The sequence below is a fragment of the Bacillus rossius genome (genome assembly GCF_032445375.1).
Source record: "Bacillus rossius redtenbacheri isolate Brsri chromosome 9 unlocalized genomic scaffold, Brsri_v3 Brsri_v3_scf9_2, whole genome shotgun sequence".
Classification (NCBI taxonomy): domain Eukaryota; kingdom Metazoa; phylum Arthropoda; class Insecta; order Phasmatodea; family Bacillidae; genus Bacillus; species Bacillus rossius.
Window position 1 is genome coordinate 3,274,507 of NW_026962013.1, and position 25,534 is coordinate 3,300,040.

General features: G+C 40.6%; 1 protein-coding gene across 3 annotated transcripts in view; it reads right to left on the reverse strand.

Annotated features, from left to right (window-relative positions):
- The window catches only part of LOC134542967 (cadherin-99C), a 145,915-nt gene that overhangs the window by 6,872 nt on the left and 113,509 nt on the right, over window positions 1-25,534 (reverse strand). For all 3 annotated transcript variants that reach the window (XM_063387601.1, XM_063387603.1, XM_063387602.1), the window contains 17 exons: window positions 24,914-25,066; window positions 23,238-23,378; window positions 21,548-21,688; window positions 20,682-20,825; window positions 18,988-19,161; window positions 16,328-16,537; window positions 15,163-15,294; window positions 13,420-13,536; window positions 12,287-12,536; window positions 11,033-11,184; window positions 10,122-10,262; window positions 9,033-9,257; window positions 6,903-7,168; window positions 4,398-4,613; window positions 2,768-2,864; window positions 1,369-1,501; window positions 92-224 (listed from right to left, as the gene is read on the reverse strand). In XM_063387601.1, coding sequence (XP_063243671.1) covers window positions 92-224; window positions 1,369-1,501; window positions 2,768-2,864; window positions 4,398-4,613; window positions 6,903-7,168; window positions 9,033-9,257; window positions 10,122-10,262; window positions 11,033-11,184; window positions 12,287-12,536; window positions 13,420-13,536; window positions 15,163-15,294; window positions 16,328-16,537; window positions 18,988-19,161; window positions 20,682-20,825; window positions 21,548-21,688; window positions 23,238-23,378; window positions 24,914-25,066 — 2,825 coding nt within the window. The remainder of the gene's footprint in view (window positions 1-91; window positions 225-1,368; window positions 1,502-2,767; window positions 2,865-4,397; window positions 4,614-6,902; window positions 7,169-9,032; window positions 9,258-10,121; window positions 10,263-11,032; window positions 11,185-12,286; window positions 12,537-13,419; window positions 13,537-15,162; window positions 15,295-16,327; window positions 16,538-18,987; window positions 19,162-20,681; window positions 20,826-21,547; window positions 21,689-23,237; window positions 23,379-24,913; window positions 25,067-25,534) is intronic.

Sequence of the window (25,534 nt, forward strand, 5' to 3'; positions counted from 1 at the left end):
GCAGAGTTGTAAGAGACATGGCTTTAGGTTGTTCAGTCGCGCACAGAAGTCTCGGCCGGACTCCGAGTATCTGAGCGGTGCTGGCGCTCACCTCTGGTACACGGGGTTGGTGACCGGCAGGTCGAGTCTTGCCAGGTCGTTGTTGCGCGCAGAGTCCGTGCCGCCGGTGACGCTGGAAGCCCGCGCCGTGGTCGCAGCGTCCGAACTCACCGGGCTCTGCTGGCCTGCGGGACAGACACCGGGCCCCGCTCAGCCTCGCGGCAGCTCTCCCGGGGTCATCCCTCGGGAGCAGAACATCATGCGCGTGTTCCCGGGACCTCGGGGAAGGGTTGCAAAAATGTTTGTTAAGTCCATCAGCGTTCCTTGGGACCACAGATAAGTGATAACTAGGGACACCTGTATTTCGCGAGTTCATTTCACGCCAAGGTATTTCACAAAACACTGTAGCTTTTTCTAAGAGTCATGGCAAATTGTGAGGGTGCAGCAGTACGGTGACCACATTCTCATTGGCCCCGTCGAGAGCGGGATGACACCTCTCACCGACCTCAGCCAATAACCACAGGAGAAAAGCTACAGTATTTTGTGAAATACCTTGACACGAAATGTATTCGCGAAATACAGGTGTCCCTAGTGATAATTGATGTAACATGAAGGAAACTAAAATAGGGGCGTTGCGTGTTAAGGACTTTGCTCAAGTTAAACTTAAACACCAGAAGGAAGAGAAACCCACAGTTAGGGAAAGAAAAATTTGGCGGTGAATTTTTTAGAAGGTGGTACGATCAGCCCTTAGTGAGAAAACTAGAAAGTTATCGCTATGAAAGTTACCTCACAGTAAGACATTCGGACATGTAACAACTGTGGCATTGCAAGCCACTGCCCTTCTCAATCTTTAGAGTATTATTATGACAATGTGTTTTCCAGTAATGCAGTACTCTGTTTCATTGCGTACTCGTTGCACAATTTATGCTAAATTCAAGTTTTAAATGTATGCGAGAAAAGCATTTTTGTTGAGGTTAATTCTTCATGAGAACAAAACTGCTTCAAGGAATGGTCGTCATCTTAGACGGGGTAACTTGTCACTTAATAAACACAATTTTTTTTTCTAAAACTGCTCTAATTATTGATAAAGGCAAAATATTTACGAAATCCAAATTATTTCCAAATCCACCCAAACTTAACAGTTTTAACACACATATAGCTTAACTGTTAACATAAATTGTGCAGAATTTATGTATCGCCGATATCGATCAATTCTGATGGACTTGTAACCAAAACAAGCTGAGCTTTAGTAACGACGACATAAGGGTCATGCAAGCGAGGGGCGTGTCTTACTGCCGGGAAGCAGCAGGCTCATGGCACGGCACTCACCGGCGCTACCGTTGTTCTCCTTGGTGATGTAGCTGACGTTGTCCAGGCTGAAGGCGTGGTTCTTGCTGCTGAAGTCCAGCTGAAGGTCGTTGTAGCTGTCGTTGTCATCCAGCGGCACACTCATCTGCAGCACCTGTCAACACCACGCACCACTCTGCTGCACAGCACTTGCCGAGTGCCACTCAAGACCGGTCAGGATGCTTCCGGCAGCATACGAAGATAGTCATTGGTTACTGATCTTCATTCAAGTGCCTTTGGGGAGTTAAATGCAACATGAAGATAAACTTAAAAGGTGCTGATCGGATAGTAATTATGCTTCTGCGAATCCTGTTTTTTCTTCTTCTTTGAATCAAATACCAAATTATTCACAACTATTGAACATATTTCTAATGAAATTTTAGCGTACAGTGAAACTATTTTTTTTTTCCCCACTTAACAATTGTCCAAGAAAAATTGATGCAAATACAGTAAAATAAAAAAAGTAATACATGTATATATGTAACCTGTAACCATAATAGAGTGGTGTAAATTGCAAGAAAATTAAAATATCTGGCAATGCATTTTCTTAAACTGTAAAATTCTAAGACTTATTTTGTGGCTCTAAATGATGAAACAAAAAAAAAAAAAAGTATTTTTAATCAGTTTAAATTATATTCACAGGTTTTTTTTTTTTTTTTTTACGTATAATAAGGATGTATGGTTAATATTGAAGCAAATAAATCCAGATTTCTCATTTAAAACATCTTTAGCTTCATACATTTTAATTTTTTTTTCCATTAAAGTCTTTTGTGAATGATTTTGACTTGCTGTTTCTACTGTTTCTATTGGTAATGTATAATAAAAGAAATTGTTTTGAAATGTTGAATCAAATATCCAATATTATTCAATACATGATTAGCCCTTATAGCCCAGTCACAGAAGACATAAAAGAGAGCTTTCACTACAAAAGGTAAAGGAAATTTCTAACTTTTTAGGTTTATAAGTTTGTGTTCTAATTAATATTTGGAGTTCGCAACCTAGAGCGAATGCCGCTCATGCTGAAAACGAGTTTTTCGAGAATATCTTCTCTCAGGTGCCACTTAGGTCAAAAATAGCTAATATTAAAACTATAAAATTTCCTACAAGTTTTGTACGAAACATTTTTCAATCAGTTACTAAGGAGTTAAGCTCAGAATATTTTTACAATTCGCAAAATTGTTACATTTTTTTCTCGAATTTTCAGTAAATACTGATTACTAACTTTGAAAAATGTATAAACTCAGGTTTAAACAACAACAACCACCCCTATTAGTACAAACAAACAAAAAAATATATATATGTGTTACACCATAAAGTCAGCTCAGAAATTGTATTTAATAATACAAATTGTTCGAAGCGAGGGGGGTGAAAGGGAACTGACCTGCGTCTCGTACTCCTTGAGGTTTGGCTCGACGAAGACGGGGTCGTAGCGCGGGACCACGTACATGCGCTGCATGCGGTCCTTGTAGGCCTTGTACCTGCGACACACCCAGACGTCACTCGTCACCGCACGACACGGCGATCAGGGGGGAGGGAAGTAACTGATACCTAGGGACCGGAAAAATTCGCGGATTCAATTACCTCTAGGATAGCCCCCATTATCCTCTGCACATCTCAAGTAAACACGCGTGTTCATTGGGTACTAAATTGCGAGGCGTCTCCACTGGGTAGCTTGTGATTACGACGCTTCTTTGGTCGATGGTCTCTCATTGGCCCAGAGAGCTCCAGTTAAACAGCGAGCCAATAGCAGAACCAGCAGAATTGTAAACATGTTTGAATTTCAGCCTATCACGAAATGAATCCGCGAATTTTTCCGGTCTCTACTAATACCATATTGGATTGCAACACTGATCTGAAAATAAGAAAATTTTTGTGCTTGCTAGTCATACCATTAAAGCTACTGCATACAGTTGTGGTTACCCAGCTTTAAAAACGGACGTTTCGCTACGCCGTGTGCACTATACCCGATTCCGTTAAAGGCTGGCGCCACCTGGTACGATTCAGCTCACTGATAGCTCCATGTACAGTGTTTTGTGGTCTATTAAACCGAACTACAAATAATTAGTACGCTTTTACTTCCAAACGGCATCTGGAGCAGCCGACAGCTTGAGGGGTAGCTGTTGTCCTCGCCCGCTGTAGTAGCCACATGGTGAGGACCATTCTAGTGCCTGAGTTTTCATGCTGGCCGGCGCCCACGTCGCGATAGAAACATTCGTTACAAGGATCAGAGAGCCAGGTGTCGTCACAGTGATAATGTAAACACGAGATGACAGTGTAAAGTGTTTGCAAAATAATGGTACGTGATTTTATGCTCATATGTATAAAGTTATAAGATAATGGTTGTCCTTTACTCACACGCTCGACTTGGCTTGAGTTTTGGTCTCAGCCAATCTCTACAATCCACCATAAAATATGGTCCCTAGACAGGGTACGCCCCGTCAGACCCCCTACATCATTCTGTGGGCCCCGTTGCTAGAAGTCATGATGCCCCCCTCCCCCACCTCCCCCCCCCCTTTTCTAACAGAGATAAAAAAAAAAAGTTTTTTTTTTTCCTTTAAGTACTATATTGTTTTAGTTATATTTTTTTTACCTTTTCACAATTATTTTTAAAACACATTAAAACTAGTTTTCAGTCAGTGTTTCGATTGTCAGCGTAAATAGATTTTGAATAATGGCAAACAAACGAGTGTAAGTGTTCCGCACTGTCAACATGGTGTCATGTCAATTGGTGGTGGTTTCGTTACCCACAGTTGTAAATTCAGACACATTCTGCACGCACAGCATATTCCGAATCATATTACTCTGGTGTAATATTTCATCGGTAACTAAAATTAGGCCTTACTGTTTGATTGTTTTCTATGATTTATTTAAAAGTGTCTATTTTATTGTTTTAAGTTTTTCTTTCCTTCGCAGGCCCCATAGCCCCATGGGCCCCGTTGCCGTAGCAACGGCAGCACCGGCCGTGTGGGGGCCCTGCGCCGATGTTGACCGCAGCTGCACGGGACTGGTACCTGGACCAGGAGATGCAGATGTAGATGATGCCCACGAAGCCCAGCACCACGATGATGACGGCGATGACGATGAGGGCGTAGGGGAACATCTCCCAGGAGATGGCCACCGCCGCCACCGGCCTGGGCGCCACCAGCGGGAAGTGGATGTCGTCTGCGGTCGCGTGCACCGCGCCGCTCACGTCCGCCAGCATCTGCGACGACTTCTCCAGCACGGACCTGTGGGAGCACGGCCGCGCGCGGCGTTTAGCTCGGGAACCCCGCAAGACCACCCGACTGCGCTTACGTCCCTAACACGGATGACGGCATAATAGTGTGACAAAGAAACACGGTTCAGTAAAATAATAGTGTGTTCATAAACTGTTGAATATCAGTAAATCTCGACACTGATCATGAGCCGTGCTCCTCGCTACAGAACGATGTGAGGCACCGTTTTCTCCTCCCCCCCCCCCCCTCTTCCCTTTTAACCCCCTGAAGTGAGTGTGACTATGCGTAAAAACAAAAACCACCAGTCAAACAGCGTGCCAGCAAACTCCAAGGGTTAGCAGCAGTGTCTCTGAAGCATATGCCTTAAATATGTATGTACTGAATAAATAGATAGTAGGGGTTTTCAAATGCTTCACCACCCCAGGGTAATGTTGCTTTACAGGTTACAGCATAACCTTAAAGAATCCAGTGAAACTTATTTTAATGTAATACTGTTAAATGTATCATTGACAGACCTAAACTCATTCAGAGGAAGTCCATAGCCCCCGATATTCTTTTACTGTATTTAAGTAAGGGTTAGTGCTACTTGCAATGTAGCTTAAATTAGTGAGTATAATTCTGTACTGATTTTTTTTCAACCCACAGAACCATTTTAAATAAAATTAATGGTAATAACGTAGCATAGTGATGTCTGTTAAGATCAATTAGAGTTATCTAAATACATCTGAAGTACATTTACATAAAAATTTAAATAATATTTTGTCATAAAACAACCTACGATGAAATTACAGTGTAATTAATGTCATGGGCTAAATTGTTTACCTAACAGAGCTTGGGCACAAAATTTATAAATAGGTGCTAACAATATTTTTGAGTTACAAAATAATAATATTATTGATATAGGAGATATATTTCAGTTCTAATAAGATTTTAAAAAAAAACATACACTGAACTTTTCTATTATTAGAAAGATTATTCAACCTGTTAACATAATTCCAGACACTGTTGGTTACTAAATGTGTGTCTGCCACTAGTACATCCTGGTGGGCACGAGGTAAACTAGCTGTAAAAGCTTATGGCTTTTCTCACCAGAGCTGCCATTGACATGCAGGAAGGCATAATATAAACACTGACTGAACGATTTGGCACTGGAGATGTTTTTGCATGATACAAACCACTGAACTATATTTGATGGGCTGATGCAAATAGACAATTAAGGGAGCGAATAGCTATTAAGGAAAGAGCTAAATGTATTATTATATTGCTTCGAAATATTATTTTGTTGCATTGTATTTAAGGCTACACAAGTACCGTTGCCACTGTGGGCATTTGTGTAAATTAAACAAAGAACTACTTCGAATCATGCTGTAATTTATTGATGTTGTTAAGAGGCCACTCCAGTGTTTCAGGGGCACTACGCAACCCGCGTTAACCTCATAAGATTCAATGCTATTTTCATTTTGCTTATAACTTATTAACTAATATAGATTTCGAAATTATGCTTGCTTGATATGTAAGACAACGATGCTCTTATCTAAGCCCCTTTCTTCAAAAACGTGCATAAAATTACGGTTTTACACTAATCTTTACTGATATGCACAAGTGTATTGTCTAGGTTTTGAACAATAAATTTATGCAAGTTTTTTGAAGAAAGGGGCTTTGATAAGAGCATCGCTGTCTTACATATCAAGCGAGCGTCATTTCGAAATCTATGTTAGTTAATTAGTTATAAGCAAAATTAAAATTAGCATCGAATCTTATGAGGTTAACGCTGGTTGCGTAGTGCCCACTGAAACACTGGAGTGGCCTCTTAAGTTGTTACTTCAAAAGCGTGCGAGTCGAACGTGGTTACTTGGAGGGGCGGCCCTGCATTGTATTTAAGGCTACACAAGTACCGCAGCCACTGTGGGTGCATGTGTAAAAATTTACGTAAGTGAAACAAGAAGCTACTTCGAATCATGCTGTAATTTATTGATGTTGTTAAGATGTCACTTCAAAAGCGTGCAAATCGAACACGGTTACTCGGAGGGGCGGACCATTCGTGGAGTGAATGATCAATAAACTCCTGCGAAAGGAAATGGAAAACAAAATATTAAACATGTTTAATATTTAGTTTACACCTGTCACTGGTCAAGAATCGAACCGAGGACCGGAATCCACAGATTCAATACGTAAAATAATAATTGATTTTTTTTCGGGTGAATTTTAGAATTTTTTTCCCCCCGCATTTCTAGCTGAATGATTACCCATCGTCCTGGTCCGCCCCCATCCAGGAGAGTGTGAGAGAGTGCAAGTACGCACCTCTGCACGCGGGAGCTGTTCCCGTCGAGGATCAGCTCGGAGTCGGGGTCCACGCAGTAGAACCACACGTCGGTGCCGGCGGGGTCCAGGCCGAGGGTGCCGTTGGGGCCCTGGTACTGGCGGGCGCCCAGCCTCTCCGCCCCCACCACCAGCCCCGAGCGCTCCTGCAGCACGGCCAGCACGGCCGGCAGCGCGTCCTGCACGGCGTCCTGGCGCGCGTCCCGGATCACCAGCACCAGGCGGTGCCGCTCCGCTATCAGGTTCACCTGCCGCCGGCACACACGCTCGCTCACTGTTGCATCTGTGCTGGCGAGGAGTTACAACTGTGCTTCTAGTTCCGCGTGAAGTCTCCCCATCGCGCATGTGACGGCTGTGAGATTTAAGCAGTAAAGTTCACGTTGCTGTACGTTCACTGGAGGGTCTTTGAGGGACCCACATAGTCAAGACTGCATCTAGTGAGAGCGAGGAGGAATTACAACTGCGACGCTCGCCGGCGCAGTCTCCCCATCGCGCATGTGACGACTGTGAGGTTTGACCAGTCAAACGATGATCAGTCGGCAAAAGAAATGAACATAAAGGTGTAACGCAAGTCCTTTTAACGGTTTTCAGAATTTGAACAGAGTGTTTCACGTCTAAAAAGGAAAAAGAAAAAAAAATTCATTCTGAAAACACATGTTTCAGCTCTTTTCACGCCACTAAAAAACACAGTTTTAAAAAAAAATTCAGGGAGAAAATTTCAGGCAACCCTGTCAATAATGTCAGTAATTCAACCAACTCCTGCAGTACCTACAATTAAATTTTCTAGAAACATTCTTGTAAAACTATAACATTTGTACTTTTTGTCAAAATCACACGACATACATATCTACTCATCCGCCCTCATTATATTCGTACACTGGATTCCTGAGCAGTTTTTAAAATTGCATGGTTTCGTTCTACAGCTCTGCATACTGCATGTGTGCTCAAGTAGGTGGAGCCTAGATCCCGCGCTCTATGGTTCTGCATATTCTGTAATCCAACACTAATCCAGCCTATCGCCGTTCAGGTTGGTTCTTGGCTGGTGTCTTGGTCACCAGTTTCACATTGCAGTGCTGCTGGAGTTTTCAGTTAGTTCACTCAGAGTAAACCGTTATTGTCTTGTTTTTATTTTAGTAACAGTGTTTCCTCTTTCTAGCAAACTACAGTTTACATATTCCATTTCAAAGGTATATTACTGTAAAACGTTATTGAAGAAGAGATTTTAAATATTAATTTTTTTAAGTAAAAATTCTCACCTATATTTATTTTTTATTTTTTTATAGCAGCTTACTCAAATTTAAAAAAAAAAATACCATTGTACTGGCAATTAACTACTGTTTGGTATTATGGTTAAAACTATATTGACGTTCGATAATCTGGCCAATTTGCTAATCCGACATGGCTGTGGTTTAAAATTCACACTGCACCCCATAAACACATTAGTAATGCTCATAAAAAAAACACTGGTGGAAAGTTAACGGTCGCTAGGCAAAAGTTTCAGAGTGGTTACACAAGACACCACAGAGAGGTACTTTCAGGGGTATTAAAACAAAAGAAGAAAACTTTTGCTAGCATTTACAAGCAACAGCGACATATTCTTGGTTCAACCAGCTCCCTCGGGCAGCACAAGAGTTCAGCCAGTGAGACATCACCACGCATCTACACAAAAACATGTTGTCTTTTGATGTGATAACGTCTCATAAATCGACGAACGCCGGGCTGCACGCACGAAAAAAATTGTCACGCTCCACCCGAGCCGAGCGTGCAAGAACCAGGCCAATCGCCGTGCGAGAAAATCTTCTACAACATCAAACAGGTTAAGGCGGGCTTTTTAACTAATTGTTCGTGATTATATTTTAAAACAAATTATTTTAAATTAAATTTGTGCAAGAACAGTAAATAATATTTGAAAATTAAAAAAAAGTATGGAAATTTTTCATCAATGTTTTCTTATGACGTTATCACGTGAAATTATCGTCCGTAAAATGACCTTACAGACAACCCCCCCCTTTTCTTTTTTGCCATAATTCTCCAACAGTACGAGTTTCCCTCTCTTCGTACCGTCATGCATTTGAAAACACTGGCGGAGGGAGACACAAGGGTGTTACGCACCACGACGGGGGCCTCGGCGGAGAGGGAGTTGTTGGGGGCTTGGGGGTTGTCCCGGGCCTCCACGGTGAAGCGCAGCGGCAGCATGTCTGGCTGCACGTCATCCAGGGTGCGCTTGCTCTTCACCACGCCCGAGCCCTTGTCCACGGAGAAGTACTCGGCGGCCGTGGGCCCCCGCAGGATGGCGTACTGCACCTGGCCCAGCCGCCCGCTGTCCGCGTCCTCCGCCTGCAACCCGGCACTGCCCCTCTCCCCGACCTGCGCTCACCACAACAGTCGCTGCCCTGACTCGGGCACGCGCTGAAACTGCTCAGAGTACAGTTTGTCACCACAGCATACTTTTGACGTGATAACGTCTTATAAATCGATGAATGCCAGCTGGCTGCACGCCACGAAAAATGCACGACTCATCGTCACGTTCCGCCCGAGCCCGAGCGTGCGAGAAACGGCCGACCGCCGTGCGAGGAAAATCTTCCATGACATCAAACAGGTGTAAGGCGGGCTTTTTAGAAGGCAGCAATTTCAAAAAAAATCTGATTGATTTGTCCAATTTTGTCATTTCAAATTAACAATTTACTGACATTGATTTTATTTCAGTTTATTTCTATAACTAATTGTGATTATTTTTAAACAAATTATTTGATTAAATTTGCAAAAACCGTAAATAATATTTCAAAATTAAAAAGTATGCAATTTTTCATCGATGTTTTCTTATGACGTTATCACATAAAATTATTGTCCATAAACCGACTTTACAGATAACCCCCCTTTTTTTTTCTTAAGACAATCTTCCCGAGTCCCTTTGATTATTCCTGAAAATTTCTGTTAGCTTTACAGGTTTGCCACATCAAGCCTGAATTAAACATAAATTTTGACCATTTTTATGGTACAGGTCTGCCATAATAAGGCTAGCAGTACACTTGTTTGGACTCGCAAAGTTAGCATAGAGAAGAAATGTAATAAATACACCAAAATGCAGACCTAGGAAGTGATGGAACATTAAGTTAAGTGCTGGTTTTCGCTCCACTGTTAAAAGGATCGGAAGGCAGTTGTTTCGGTCGTAACAAATGTTTCACCGTGTGATGGGCTCACCTCGACGTGCAGCACGGACGTGCCGATGGCGGAGTCCTGTGGGATGGCCGCGAAGTACTTGCTCTTGGCCGCCGCGATGCTCGTCTCCGGGAACAGGAAGCGAGGCTTGTTGTCGTTCACGTCCGACACGTGAACCTTCACCTGCTCCCGCCGCAGAACAAACACCATTAAATTCCGCTATTGTGGGATGGTCAAACAGGGACCCTAAATATTTTAGGTATCTCAATTGCCCCACAAATTTTCAGAACATTGAAAATTCATTATGTGGTGCTATTAGAGATATTTATATAAAAAAGTATTTTAATATTAATTAAAAAGTTATAAATAAAATTATATTTCAAAAACAAAAAAAAAATTTTTTTTTTTTGCATTATCTAACAAGAAAAAATCTTTAAATTTAAGTAATCTGTTCAACAGTGATAGAATGAACTAAAACTCTGTATAACATAATTTTTTTTAATAGACATAAAATAAGAATTACATAATAAACAAAATAATTGTAATGAAGAAAAAAAAGCTTGCTTAATATCAGTTGTCTTAAATTGTCTTTCACTAATGACTATTTGTTATGATAGAGTCATTACAGAAATAAAATTATTTTGTTTATTACTTAATTCTTATTTTAAGCTTATTAAAAAAATTACCTTATACAGAGTTGTAGTTCAATCTATCGCAGTTGAACAAGAACAAGTATTTTTAATAAGCTTTACAATAGTACAATTTCAATGTTACCCATATGTAATAGCCTATTTACAACCAAAAAAGTCAATGCTACATTTTCTGTTCTTCATTATTAGCTCTAGCCTCTGGAAGAATGCACATCACGGTTCAAATAAACCAACATTAAATAATATTGAAGTGTGTGGATACTGTTTCCATTCCCAAAAATATGTTTCTCGAGTTGTACTGACCACTGTGGTGTTGCGCTCCGGGTTGACGATCCCGGAGCGAGCCTGCAGGCCGAGCGTGACCACGTACTTCTCCCGCTTCTCGTGGTCCAGGCCGGCCGTCTTCAGGCGCAGCTCGCAGTTCTTATCCGCCGTCATGTTGGTGAAGAACAGTCCTGCCAACCACACACACACGCTCCACGTCACCACCCTCCCGTGGCAGGGGTGCTTGTGTGGCAACAATGCACTTCCTCTTCAGGTGACACAGTACCAGGGACTCAAATCAGTAGTTAGGAAGGCTTTTTCATGTAAATGAAAATTGTGTAATTAAGTGAATTAAAAATGAGAAAATATTAATAACTTTAATGAATATTTTTTATCCCCTGAAATTTATAACCTTACAATTTTCCAAGATGGTAATTATTATTGACAGCCTCTTTTCTAAAAAATATATACGTATATAAATTATATTTTAATCTTCCTGACATGTTTCGGAACTGTTTTAACAAGTGGTAAATCATTCAAAGAACTTCAAGGTCCCCTTAGAGAAATAATAAAAAGAAGGATATCATTAAAAAAAAGGTGTTAAAATTTTCAATGAAAAAAAGGCTCTCCTTTAGAATTACGTCCTGAGACTTCACAGTCATTCTTTATAAACCAGTCGAATCTTGAAAAGGCCCTTGCAGTATAATCAAGCAACATACCATGTTTAAATGCACAAACATTGTACTGTTATTTTAGGACATCAAAATTTGGTGAAACAAAATTCTTGCATTGGCCCACATATAACATCCTTTAGAAAATATTATAAATTAACTGATTAACCCTACATAATATTAATATTGAGCATTCATAAAAGCAAACCAGGTGCACCTTTGATTTTTTTAAGTAACAACTTCAGTCAAGAAAAAAAAAATACAAAAAACTAATATTTTTAATAAAAAATCTTAGACATCCAATGTTTTAAAGCTTTTCAACAAATGCGAAGCTTCACATCAGACACAAAGCTTTGCATCAAAACCAAAGCCTCAAACGAAACGAATAGCAAATTTCCTAGCGAAGTATAATCACATATTTAAAAGAGCTTCGCACAGGCCTCGCCATGACCGTGCTGGACTGCACCTTCGCACAGGCCTAGCCACGACCGTGTCGGACTGCACCTTCGCACAGGCCTAGCCACGACCGTGCTGGACTGCACCTTCGCACAGGCCTCGCCACGACCGTGCTGGACTGCACCTTCGCACAGACCTAGCCACCGCACCGGGGAAGGCCACTCACCCTCCTCGTCGCCGCCGACGATGGAGCACCGCAGCGTGGCGTCCCCACGGTGTGCGTGGCCGTTGATGACGGCGAGGGTCCTCACAAGGGCGCTGGCCGAGGAGTTCTCGGGGAGCAGCGCGCTGTACTCCGAGTCCGCGAAGCCCACGCCCACCTCGGGCGCGACCGTGGACACGTGCCGGACCAGCACGGGCACCGTGGTGATGGACGACAGCTGCGGCTCCCCCAGGTCGTACGCCTTCACGTCGATCTGCACCCGCCAGTCGTCGCCCCGCCCCGTCAGCACACGGTCACACATTCACTCAGCTCCGTGATGAGTACCAGTCCTGTCACTTTGCAACGTCCAGGTTTATATTAACCAAACTACAGTGAAATCATGCTAATCTGAACGCAGCAATTTGACAGAGCATAACTCTTACTATATGATAAACAAATTTTAACTAATTTGCCTAATAATGGTTTTTTGTAATTATACATAGGCATTTAATGTATTTTGTTTGTGCTTTAATGAGGTGGTCAGGTTGGTGTGAACAACCACAGTAATACAAAGAAACCTCCTAATTACGTTACTGATTTTTACCCTTTCCAGGAAATTATTCAATTTTTTGGTGGTACATTTTATTTTTAATTTCAATCAATGCCAAACAACATTCCCTAAGCTACACTAAACAGAATTTTTTTTTTTTTTTTATTATGTTTCTGAACATTCAAGTTCAACACTATTTTTCGATACACGCCAGTCGGAAAGTCATAGATTTGTAACACAGCAAGTAAATTTTGAAAGCCAATTATTTGTACATCAAAAATGTATTATTTTCTTCCTTCTTTCTTTTTGAGTGCTAATTGAACTTATCAATGTAAGCGGGCCAACATACGAAAGTTTTGATAATTATGAAACATAAAATATGTACAGCGAATATCTGGTGAGAAAGTTGCTGTCCAACAAAAAAGTAAAAAAAGAGGTACATACATGTTGTAATAAATTTCCAGGAATAACCCTTAGTTAATAGGTAAATTTCCATAAAGTAAAGTGGTTGGGTAAAAATGACTGCCGACTGGTCGACACAGCACATCGCGGGCAATGATGTTCTGCCGGCAGAAGAACCGCGCCTCGGAGGGAGCAGACTACTGACCTCGTACTCGCTGGCCGAGTCCTTGCGCAGGTCGTCGCGCACCTGCACGGCGCCCGTGTCCGGGTCGATCTGGAAGAACTGGTTGGACCTGCCGCGCGGGATCAGCTCGTAGCGCACCTGCAACAGAGCGGGCCGTGCCGATTGCCTGCTCCCCCCCTCGCACCGCCCCCTCACATCGCACGGAGCAACACAGACCTGGGTGAAGGGCCTGCCATATTCGCGCAGGCACGTCTGTCTGCCGTCCGACACGTTTCCCGTGGCAACGAGCCACAGTCACTGGTCCGACACACCCGGTTCGCATGGTACTACACAATAGAATGCTACAGATATTTATCTTGGCTCTCCTCAAAAGTGTTTAAGACAAGCTTAAGACGAAAGGAAATGTGCATTAATGAAATTTCCTTTAATTCCCTTAAAATTTAGCCAGTAGATACATGAACTAAAACTGTTATTTTCACGCCTACACACTTTTTCTTCTTCTTGATTTCTTTCCAGCAATTTTTGGTTTCTTTGGTTTGTGTTTTAAAACAACTTTATGAAAAACAAATACAAATAGAACAAAATGGTGTCCAAGATGAGATGATAAAAAAACCTAAAATTATAAAATTTGTTAGCAAATATCTTACATTTTGATTGTACTCATTATGCTTCTCATTTGCTAAGCTTTTTCATTATACGACGTCAGATACAGACAATGCCGTCTCTGACCCACCTGACCTCCGTCAGAATACCTTTGAACTCTGTAGTTGCGTTCGCCTGTGCATCGCTGTATTGTCGTAGTGTGTCCAGACTGTCGTTTTAATATGATGGTTGGCTTCCTTTGTTTATCGCTGCGTTGTCCCAGGTTGTTGTTTGCCTGTACTTACTGTTCTTGCAACTGTCTCGTCGGTCAACCCTCTGTGTTCGTCTGTGCTGTGATATTTTTCTGGCATACCTTCCACGCAGTTCTCTGGTCTGTCTATGCATTTATCAGTTGACATTTGATTTAGGCTGATTTTCTGCGTGTTTGTGTACTCACTTTTCTTTGTCCGTTATTCACAATTTCTCTATGATGTATAGTGCAAACCAGCATTTGCGTACGTCAAAAATCATTTTACATCTGCAATGGGGCATTGTTATGGTCTCTTTCAGACTCATAAATTTTTCACAGTAATTTCTGTTTGGTATTACAGTGAAACCCTGTTGTTATGACCAGAGCTGTGCCGATACGAAACCGCAGAAGCCAATTTTGCCAATATTTAGTTGAATCTGAATTTCTGCAGATTCACGATACGCTTCTTAATTTTTGGCCAATAATATTGAAAAATGGTGCCTGTCTTAACCTAAAATTACACCAGTACCTTTATCACTTTTCGTACTACTGAATACTTTGAACATCATTTCTTAGCTACGTGTGCCAGCCATACATATAAAACTTAAAAATCCTATGGTTTTATAACGTTTTTGAATCTAATACATCGTAAATAAATATACTAGGGAGTTTATTTCTTTCACCAGTAAATTTTGTAATCAACACATGAAAAATTAATATTCTTACCAGTGTACATCTCTCAATACTACTAACCACTGAGAGGTAAACAGTTATTCATGGTTACCTATAAAAATGTAAATTACGTATTACACAAGCTAAGAACGCTGGTTTTAAAAAGTGTCATAAGCAAGTCCAATATGGAATACAAAATTTGTACACGTTATTGCTTGGTATTTTTTTTTGAAACTGCAAGGCGGCAGGGCCAGCCTCACTTTGTTGTTGGGGGCGGTGCCGTCCGAGTCTGTGGCCACGAGCGTGACGACGGTGGTGCCGATCGAGACGTCGTCGTCCAGTTGGACAGGCTGGGGCACCGTCGTGAACACCGGCGGGATGTCGTTGCGGTCCTGCCAACACGCCCGCACGCACCGTGACAGCACCGGCCATCGTCAGTCCCGTTACCAGAGTTCGGGCTTGTTTCACGCCTCAAACCCACATTCATATCCATGGAAAACAAAGTGGTTTGAATACTAGGGGTATACTGATTTGAATATGCATTCATTCAACCCAGCCAAAATAGTCTCAACAGAAGATAATCTGTATTGGCTAAATGTGAGTTTTTGATAATCTGATAACTATGAGTACTACAAATGTATAAATGTTATTAATACAACTAGATGTGGGGAAAAAAAAGTAAACATAAACACCATTTTCAGCTTTCACTCACTACTAATAATGGTAAGATATTAATTACTTAAATAAGAGAGTATAAATATATAACTTTTCATACATTTTGTGTATAAATAAATGTATGTTTTGTAATAATAAAATTACAGTACACTCCCGATTATCTGCAAAATTAAGTGGCAGGATCACAGCGTATAGTGAAATTTGCGGATAATCCGCAAAAAAACCGAAAATGGGAAACAAAATAGGAAACATTAATTTCAACTTAAAAATTTAAAAATTGATGTACAGTAAAAGTTACAATGAATAGTAAAAAATTTAAAATTTAATTATTTTATTGAATAATTAACATACAATACATTTCAGTAATGTAAACATAAAAGTGCTCGGTACTTACTTCGTATCAAGGATACAGTACTGTACGTACTCAGACTTCATTAGACACTAAAAAAAGCAACCATACGACTAGAAACAAAGCGCGACAGAGACAAAAATAGCAACGCGTGCCAGCCTGCTGCGTGAGTTCTGAGAAGGCCTGTGGCGTTTTACTGTATAGTACTGCACACAACACACTCGTCAGTAGAGTTCAAATTTGCTCGCTTGTAATAAAATACAGATTTACATATGTGCTGTATTTTTTCGTAGCATGCGTGGATGATAGGGAGTTGACTGTACAGTGCTCGGAATTCTCAGAAACTTTGTTTCATGTTGGGTGTCACTGTAATTGCTGGTTGATGATGTTGGTGATAGTACCTGCACGTTGACGATGACCCGGGTGGTGGCCCCCGGCTGGTTGCCGTTGTTCTCCAGGGTGCCCACCACGAGGGTGTGCTGGCTCTCCCGCTCGTAGTCCAGCCCCCGCAGCGTGGTGACCACGCCTGTGCGCGGGTCCACGGAGAACAGGTCCGTCGGCCCCTGCTTGATCACGTACGTGATCCGCTGGTTCGTGTCCGGGTCGTCCGCCTGACACACGCACGCACGCACGCCCTTCATTCCACGCTTTCACCTCTGAATATATATATATATACTGTATAGAAGTCGCCAGCCCAGGTTAAAATTTCTAATACGGTTTTGAGGTAGTTGGTTAATTCACCGCCGCAATCGCCACCATCTCTAGGGCATCGACTTGTGGTGTTCCCTGGCGGACAAGTGTCGAACTCTTCAAACACCCTCTACTCCACCTCTCATCCCTACAGTTTTGTCACGCACAAACTCCCGTTGAACGACCTTGAGCTGCCGTGAATGTTGGGTGGGGGGTGCGGGGGAATGACGGCGGGCGACAGTGCTGCGCTCTAACGAGCAAATACATAACAACCTAAGACGATACAGGACGTTACGGCAGCGCACTGCAGCGGTGAAGTTCCCAAGCTGCTCATCATACGCTTCTGAAAAACGTAGAGTAAATCCTATCCACTCGCGACTTCTATACAGTATATATATTCAAAGCTTTCACTTCCCTTCTACTTCAGTCAAAACTAATTACAAATATCTACATTTCTTACTGTTCTCATATTTTTTAAATGCTGTTCATTCTAAGCACAGAAAATCCACAACTCCTATGTCGAGCAAGGTTCGCCATTCTTAATTTCCTGTTCCAATTCCTTGTTGAATCTGGCTCTCCTGTCCCTTGGAATCACATTGTATAGAACAATTTCACACAATTCAAGAAGTTAGAGGAGCTATACTTGAAAAATAATTGGGCAGGATTTTAAATACGGCAAACCTTGTTCAAAATAGGAGTTCAAAGGGTTTTAAAAAAAAAAAAAACATTTTAGTATATAATTCATGCAAGTAAAATACCCCTAACACTATCTAAAAGCAGTTGATTTTTAAACTAATTTTCTGGGGGCACAGACTGGCATTTCTTATTGTGTAATATCACTTTAAACTAACTTTAGTACACACCACTTTAAACTCGAGGCTTCTATTCTTTTATGAGTGACACGCTTTGTCTCTGATTTCAAAACCCACAGAGTTATAACTTTCATTACTAAAATATGCAGGTATATTAACAAGTAAGCTGTTGAACAGTAGCAATAAAGTTATTCGATGTACAAGTCATTTCATGACTATCAATTTTTTGCCAGTCTAAAGTAGCATTTTTTTTTCCATGGTTAATGAGTACATCTCAAATTTACTATCAGTAAACCTAACGTAACATTTTTGATCTTCAAAAACAAACTGTAAGCAAGGCAGATTTGGAATGAATAAAAGGCAAAGTAAGATAAATAGGTCTTACAACAAAAAGTAATAGTACCTACCAATAAAATACCGAATATATTTATTTTAATAATAGTAAAACCCAAGTTAAGCTTTTAGGAGTGTTATATTTTATATACAAGGTAGATAATTGACAAAATACATATTTTCACGGACTGTACCATCAGAAAGACACATGAATACAAAAATATCTTATTTATGTGTGGACAGACAGTTGTGACACTGAGCTAACTGCACCCACTACTATAGTAGCTCATAAAAAGAACAGGTCCAACCAGCAAAATGTTGCAACATTGCACATACATGCATAAAAGAGTTGTCCTTCGGTGTGCATACCTCTACAAGTACCATTCTGTGAGTTCTTGTGTTGCTGTTTGGTACATACTTTTGTTATTTTGCGAAATTTTAGTTACAATCTTTGTGTGACCAAGTACTGCACAATCAGTACCTGCAAGGTGGCCGACAGGTTATGGTAGTCAGAGCAGAAGAGGCTCGTCAGCTCATGTTTTTTTTGTTTTTTTTTTAAGTGAAAATTATTTACGGCCGCTAGGTTAAATAGGGGTGGTGACTACATCAGATAATAATGAGTGGGTAATGATCAGGGGCCAATGAAAAGTACCTTACGGACAGGAGTGGGGTGTCAGATGGCTTATTTGCATCTTAGCACGCTTGAATATTTGTGCACCTGCATCATACTTGTATACTAGCGTACAGGGGTGTACGCAGGAGGAGAGGGGAGATATACCACAACCACTCCCCCCCCCCCAAACAAAATCCTAAAAAATATATAAATATCTATCGTTCCCATCAGCAAATGTAAATAATCTGAAAGCAAACAGCAGAGAAAGTTGTTCTATCCCCAAACTCCTCCCAACTACTTCTGCTTGCAAATGAAAATAAAGTCCTTTAAAAAGTAAATAGTGCATATGCACATACACTTCCATCTAAATACAATAGGATGTGTAAATATATACATATTTGGAAAATTTTTATGATGTCTTTTTCGTTTTGTTGATACTTGTTTGTATACAAAATAACGGTTACAGGAATTATGGTGAATCAGAGTTGTGCTGTGTTTATATAAACGTATTACTGCAAACATCTTTATGATCCTCGATAATACTCAAAACGGACTGTTAGAAAAATTCTGTAGCTTCTAACACAGTTGTCGGTGTTCCAGCCGGGCCACGCACCTGGACCTGCGTGACGATGTAGCCGGGGGTGTTCTCGGGGACCAGCGCCTCGTAGCTCGGCAGGTGGAACACTGGCAGCTCGTCCTCCACGTCCAGCACCTGCACCGTCACCGTCGCCGTGGACAGGCGGGCGTCCGGCGCGCCGTCCTTCGCCGTCACCACGAACTTGTAGTCCTGCGGGAAGGAGTCAGGAGTCCCACTACCACTGCACAGGAACTACACCGTCCACCTCATCGTGAGTTACAAACAAGGGGCTCTTTGCCGCGTTTCTCATCGCCACATCGCAGTCGTGACGAACTTGTAGTCCTGCAGGCAGGAGTGAGGAGTCCCACCGGCCGTTCCATTACCATTGCACATGGCCATTCCATTACCACTGCACAGGAACTACACCGTCCACCTCATCGTGAGTTACAAACAAGGGGCTCTTTGCCGCGTTTCTCATCGCCACATCGCAGTCGTGACGAACTTGTAGTCCTGCAGGCAGGAGTGAGGAGTCCCACCGGCCGTTCCATTACCATTGCACATGGCCATTCCATTACCACTGCACAGGAACTACACCGTCCACCTCATCGTGAGTTACAAACAAGGGGCTCTTTGCCGCGTTTCTCATCGCCACATCGCAGTCGTGACGAACTTGTAGTCCTGCGGGAAGGAGTCAGGAGTCCCACTACCACTGCACAGGAACTACACCGTCCACCTCATCGTGAGTTACAAACAAGGGGCTCTTTGCCGCGTTTCTCATCGCCACATCGCAGTCGTGACGAACTTGTAGTCCTGCAGGCAGGAGTGAGGAGTCCCACCGGCCGTTCCATTACCATTGCACATGGCCATTCCATTACCACTGCACAGGAACTACACGGTCCATCTCGAAAATGAAAACATCGCGGTTACAAACAAGGGGCTCTTTGCAGTGTTTCTCATCGCCACAGCGAAATATTTCGTCGCAGTCATGACGACTGCCGACAGAGGTGAAAACTTAAAACTATAAACAAGCAGTTGTTGTTTTTGGATATCCAAAATTAATTGTTTGATCTCAAATTAAAACTTGTGAATCGAAACTGTTTTCATTTATTACGGGTTATGAACATCTATCGGCACTCTGAGTAACAATTATATATTTATTTTCTTGTGGTTTATTCATCATCAAGACACATGGGCTGCATTACTATAAAATACGCATTGCACAGTTATTGTGGGTATTTAGAAATTAATAAATGATGTTCTTAATTTTCAGGTTATATTGCTACAAAGACTCAGTTTTCTTCGTTATTCAAACTATATAGCTATATGAGAATGTTAATATATTTTATAATCACTTTTTACTGCACAGTAATCGTATACTTAAGATTTAAAAGCACAATAAGCTATACCAATAGGAACAGATATAGTTTTATCATTAACAAGTCACGTGACCATGTCGATGACGACTTACGTGAATTTACTCCCTATACAAACCTTCCTATTGAAGTTTTCACTTCAATAATAAATTTAAGTTTTTCTGTTTAGATAATTTTTTGTTTTACTTTGAGAAATAATTTCATTTTCCTAATTTTACTAATTAATTTATTTATTTAATCATTCATTCATTTATTTTTAAAGAAATTATGGTTTAGGCCCGAAAAGAGATTTCATACAAAATAAACCAATTCTATTCCACTTTAGGAGGATTGCGGTTCTTATTGTATCTCACTCACCTTCTGCTTCTCGTAGTCCAGGGCGACTCGGGTGCGAACTTCCCCCGTCATGGCATCCACCGCGAACGGAATGTCGTCCGGGACGGAGTAGTAGACGACCGCGTTCTGACCCTCGTCTGCATCCACCGCGTGCACGTTTCCAATCTGAACAACACAAGGATATGTAAATAACTAAGCTCCTGAAAAAACATTCATAATTCAATTCTCTTAGAAGTTTTTAAAGAGTTGATATCTGCATGAGTGGTTATAGTCTTCAAAAGCCAGGGGTGAACTGAATCAGACGAGCAATCATTTGAATCGGCTGATGTAGCTATGACGGTGAGTAATCTGCAACACTCGGTAACAGTCAAACCTAAATAATACAAACTTGAAGGGACCAAAATTTTGTTACTTTGAAAAAAAAAAAAAAAAAAAAAAGAAGTTTGTACTAACCAAACTATTACAAATATTAATCACAATTTTTGCTTATTTTTTAAATCAAATTCAAATAAAGCTAAAACTTATAAACACTTTTACATATTTAGGAATTGTAAAACACAATTTTAGGAGGCAACACATGTGGCTCAAAAAACATATATTTTCTACTGTATCGTGCTTAAAATAATTTAAAATAGAAGACTAAATTATATTTTATTTAAAACTACGTTTGTATTGCTATGTTATTGAAGTATAGAGATTTGTTTTGGTTTTAAACATAAGCTTTAGTTCAAAACTAAGTTAACTAAACTAAGTTATGTCACAGAAATGTTACTTTTACTAGCCAGCAATAAATATATTTATATATTATATTTTTTTTAAATTCAAACGTAGTTCGCATTTGAACACAGTCAATGTAGTGACGTCCGATAAGCTGGTCAGTTCCCTACCTTCTGGTTGGCCTCTCCTTCACGCACCCGGAACTCGTACGGGAGGCCCACAAACTCCGGGTTCTTGTCGTTGATGTCCGTCACCCTGATGTTCACAGTCGCAGTGCTGGAGAGTCCTCCCGTGTCTTCCGCCTTGATCAACTGAAAGATTCCACAAAGTTCCAATAAAACAAGAGCACCGTAACCATCCACGTTCATCTGTGATTCATTACATCTCGAAGCCTAGCAATACTTTACCTTATTTCATTTATATATCAAATTTGTATGTTCAAAATTGCTGTTAGCTTACACAGCATACTACAGTCGAGCATCGATTATTCGCACACAAGCCAACCAGAACACTGGTGTGCGACATTTAGTAGCAAAAAAAAACCAGTCTCAGCTTTGAAGTAAACGAAAATTTCAAACTTGTTTTCCTAAACTGTAGGCTTACATACCTTTCCCAATGTATTTACTATGTATTTGTAAGACATGTGATACAAAATACTGTATACATAAATATACAGTTGTGTTTAATATAGACTTTATTTGTTTCAAATTGCTCCTACGACACTGGTAAACATGTTTTCATAAATAAGCAGCTATCTGAAAAATCAATTATCGGAACACCCCTTTTTCCATTATGTATCTCATTAAATGACTTCAAAGAGATAATGAAAAATTGGCAATTGGCAGTGTGTATATACTAAAACCATCAGCATGAATACCATAAAAACTACAAAAATTAATAAGGATGTTCAAATTTTTAATGTTGCACAGATACATACAGAAAATCTTGTGAAGAATATAAAGTGTGGCAACCAAATGATTAACTACGTTCTCATCACTTGTGTGTTACGCAGTTTGGTACGAACCATCATGGTTTGCCTTACCACATGAGTGTGATTCCCCAATGCCACAGCCACCAATCATTTTAGAAAATAACTGTAAATACCATGCATTGGATAGTTTATTTACAGTAAACTCCCTAATATCCGCGGGCGGATGATCCGTGAGCAAATTTTAACTCTACTGACGATTGTATTGTGTGCAGTATACAGTAAAACAGTGCGAAGGTGCAGATACTCACGAAGCGGCTTTGCAACACATCGTCAGACTGCTTCACTAATTAGAGGAACATGACGACGATGCGCAGTTGGCTGAAAAACTTATGTTGCGGAAATTCAATCAAGAACTAAGAAAAGATGTTTCAAAAGTAAGAAACAAAAGCAAGTGACTGATTTTTTCAAAAAGTTGTAAATTTAGAGAGTAGTGCTTTTTTTATGTCTAACTAAGTCTGTGAGTACGTACAAGTAGTATGTACTGTATACTTGTTACGAAGTAAGTACCGAGCACTTTTATGTTTACATCACTGAAATGTATTGTATGTTAATTATTCAATAAAATACTAAAATTTTAGAATCATTTAATAATTTTTACTGTTGATTGTAACTTTTACTGAACATAATTTTTTTGATTTTTAAGTTTAAATTAATGTTTCCTTTTTTGTTTCCCATTTTCGTCTCTTTTGCGGATTATCCACGATTTTCACTATCCGCGGTGGCCTTGCCACTTAATTTTGCGGATAATCGGGAGTGTACTGTACTTGTTGAAACAATAAACCTACACAAGAACACCACAGTTACAAAGAGAACAGTGCATATTCAGAAGCCAATTCAAGTAACAAGTTCCAAAAGAGCTGAACGCATACCAGCTGGTATCTAGTGAGATCTTCGCGGTCCAGCTTGCGGATGACCGTGATGACTCCCGATTTGTCGCCAATCGCAAACTGGCGTAAATCGTTGCCGGACACTATGGAGTACGTGACCGGATCATTCTCCGGATCCACGGCCTAGAAGCACAAGTAAACAGAATACCTCCCAATCTCTCAGGGATTTCAGTTGCAACACACACTACAAGCCTCTTAACGTTTACAGATTTAAAGACTTTATTCAAAAATAAACTTTCCCAAGACAAAGAGTAATTGAAATAACTCATTACTCATTGGATTACAGATGATGGAAAATAGCATTTATAAATGTACTTTATAGCATTTATTATTATAATTTTTACAGCATTTATTAGCATTTATAAATTGTTTAATCATTTCAAGATGCACCGCTGTATTTATATATTTCTAACAGTTGTTTTTTTCCCTATTTTATACGTTCAAACAGGGATACAGTATTTTTTATGTAGCTAACGTAATGCTTATGAAAAAATGCTGCATCTTAAAAGGGAATGCCTTAAATTTGTTCAACACATTATGTTGTATGTAGATTTTAAAACAACAATTTGGATTCTTGTTTATTCTACTCCACGTAATGAATTAAATAAATTTTGTCATGGGCAAGTTCGCAAAGAGGATATTTTAATCTCTAGGTGCACTGTTGTTCTATGTATGCGCATGATGAAAACTTTAATAATTTTCCAAAATTTTTTAATTTATATTGCTGAATGAATATACGTGTACGGTCATTATTTTATATTTTTACACATAATGAATTTTTGTGGTCTACATTCCTTAAAAAGTGAACCAACATGCTTGGAATAAAAGTTTTAGTGTCGGAGACTTTATTAATTCTCAAAATAAGCTTTTGTGGGGAGGGGGGGGGGGGGGGGGGAATTTCTTGAGCCTGAAAAATGGACAACAATGCACAATAAAACAAATTAAATAATTTTTTCTAATCCATGCACTTGGTACAATTTTTTGTGTGAAAATAACGCTATTCCTTGAATATCAAACATTAAAAAGATTACTTTCTTAACGATTTAAATTAAGTTTTGGTTAAATACTACTTAATTCCAAAATATAACTTGCATTTCGGTGCTAAATGCTGTATTAACTCGCATTTCGGAGTTATACAGTGTTTTTTGAAATTCTTTGCGGTGTTACCTATTTTGGTTTTATCACAATTCACTACATGTATAATATTGACCCTAATTATAACAACTAAACCCAGCCAATAGTGTAACGAAAAGATTGCTGCAAAGTTTTCAACGCACAGGTGGTCTGTGAACGGTTACACGCAGTGGCGTAGCCAGGATTTGTGTATGGGGGGATGTTAAGAAGCATGGACCCCCCCCCCCCCTCCCCATGTATTAAAGCGGTGGCTCCGGGGGGTCCTCCCCCGGGAAAATTTGGATTTTAAGGTGTAAAATAGTGCTATTTTAGCAGTTTTCGGTACTTAAATTTAAATATTGTAATGGTAAAAATTTTATTTGTTTTTAATATGAGATTTGTTTGAGTGATGAATAAGAAATTAATTAAAGATTTGGTGCTAAGGGAGGGGGAGGGGTTTGAACCCCTAACCCCCTCCCCCCCTGGCTGCGCCCCCGGTCACACGGCGCGCAGAGAGCCACGGAGAGGCGAGCGGGCGGGCGTACCGTGACGGTGGCGATGCTGGAGTTGACGGACACTCCCTCGCTGACCTCCAGCTGGTAGGTCGGCTGCTGGAACACGGGGCTGCGCGTGTTGGGGCCTGGAACCACCGCCACCTCCACCACGTTCTGGCTCGACATGCCGCCCGCGTCCGCCGCCTGCAACGCCCCCCAGCCACACTGCACCACACTGCGCCACACTGCACCACACTGCGCCACACGCTCCGACCGTCCGGACCGACCGCCAGTAACAACATCAGTGAAACACTCAACATTTAAAGAATACAAAATCTCCCTTGCATCCTTTAAAACTCATATTACTAGGTTCTCAAACTAACCTACCAATTCAAATACAATCTTGTTAATTTCAAAATTGCTCTGTATTTGTTTTTTTTTTAATAACAAACCAACTTTGTTATAGTTTTCGCAAATGAAATACAGAGGATAAAATATCAAAAATTAATTCATCAGGTTACATAATTTATAATATAAACATCTGCAATTTTCATATTTTTTCTTCTTCAATATTTTGTGTAATTGACAACATGTTATCCTTCCTTGATATGCATGCTCTGGTCGGAAACTGCGTTTGTTGGTTTTCTGTTAACATTCTATAAAAATAATACA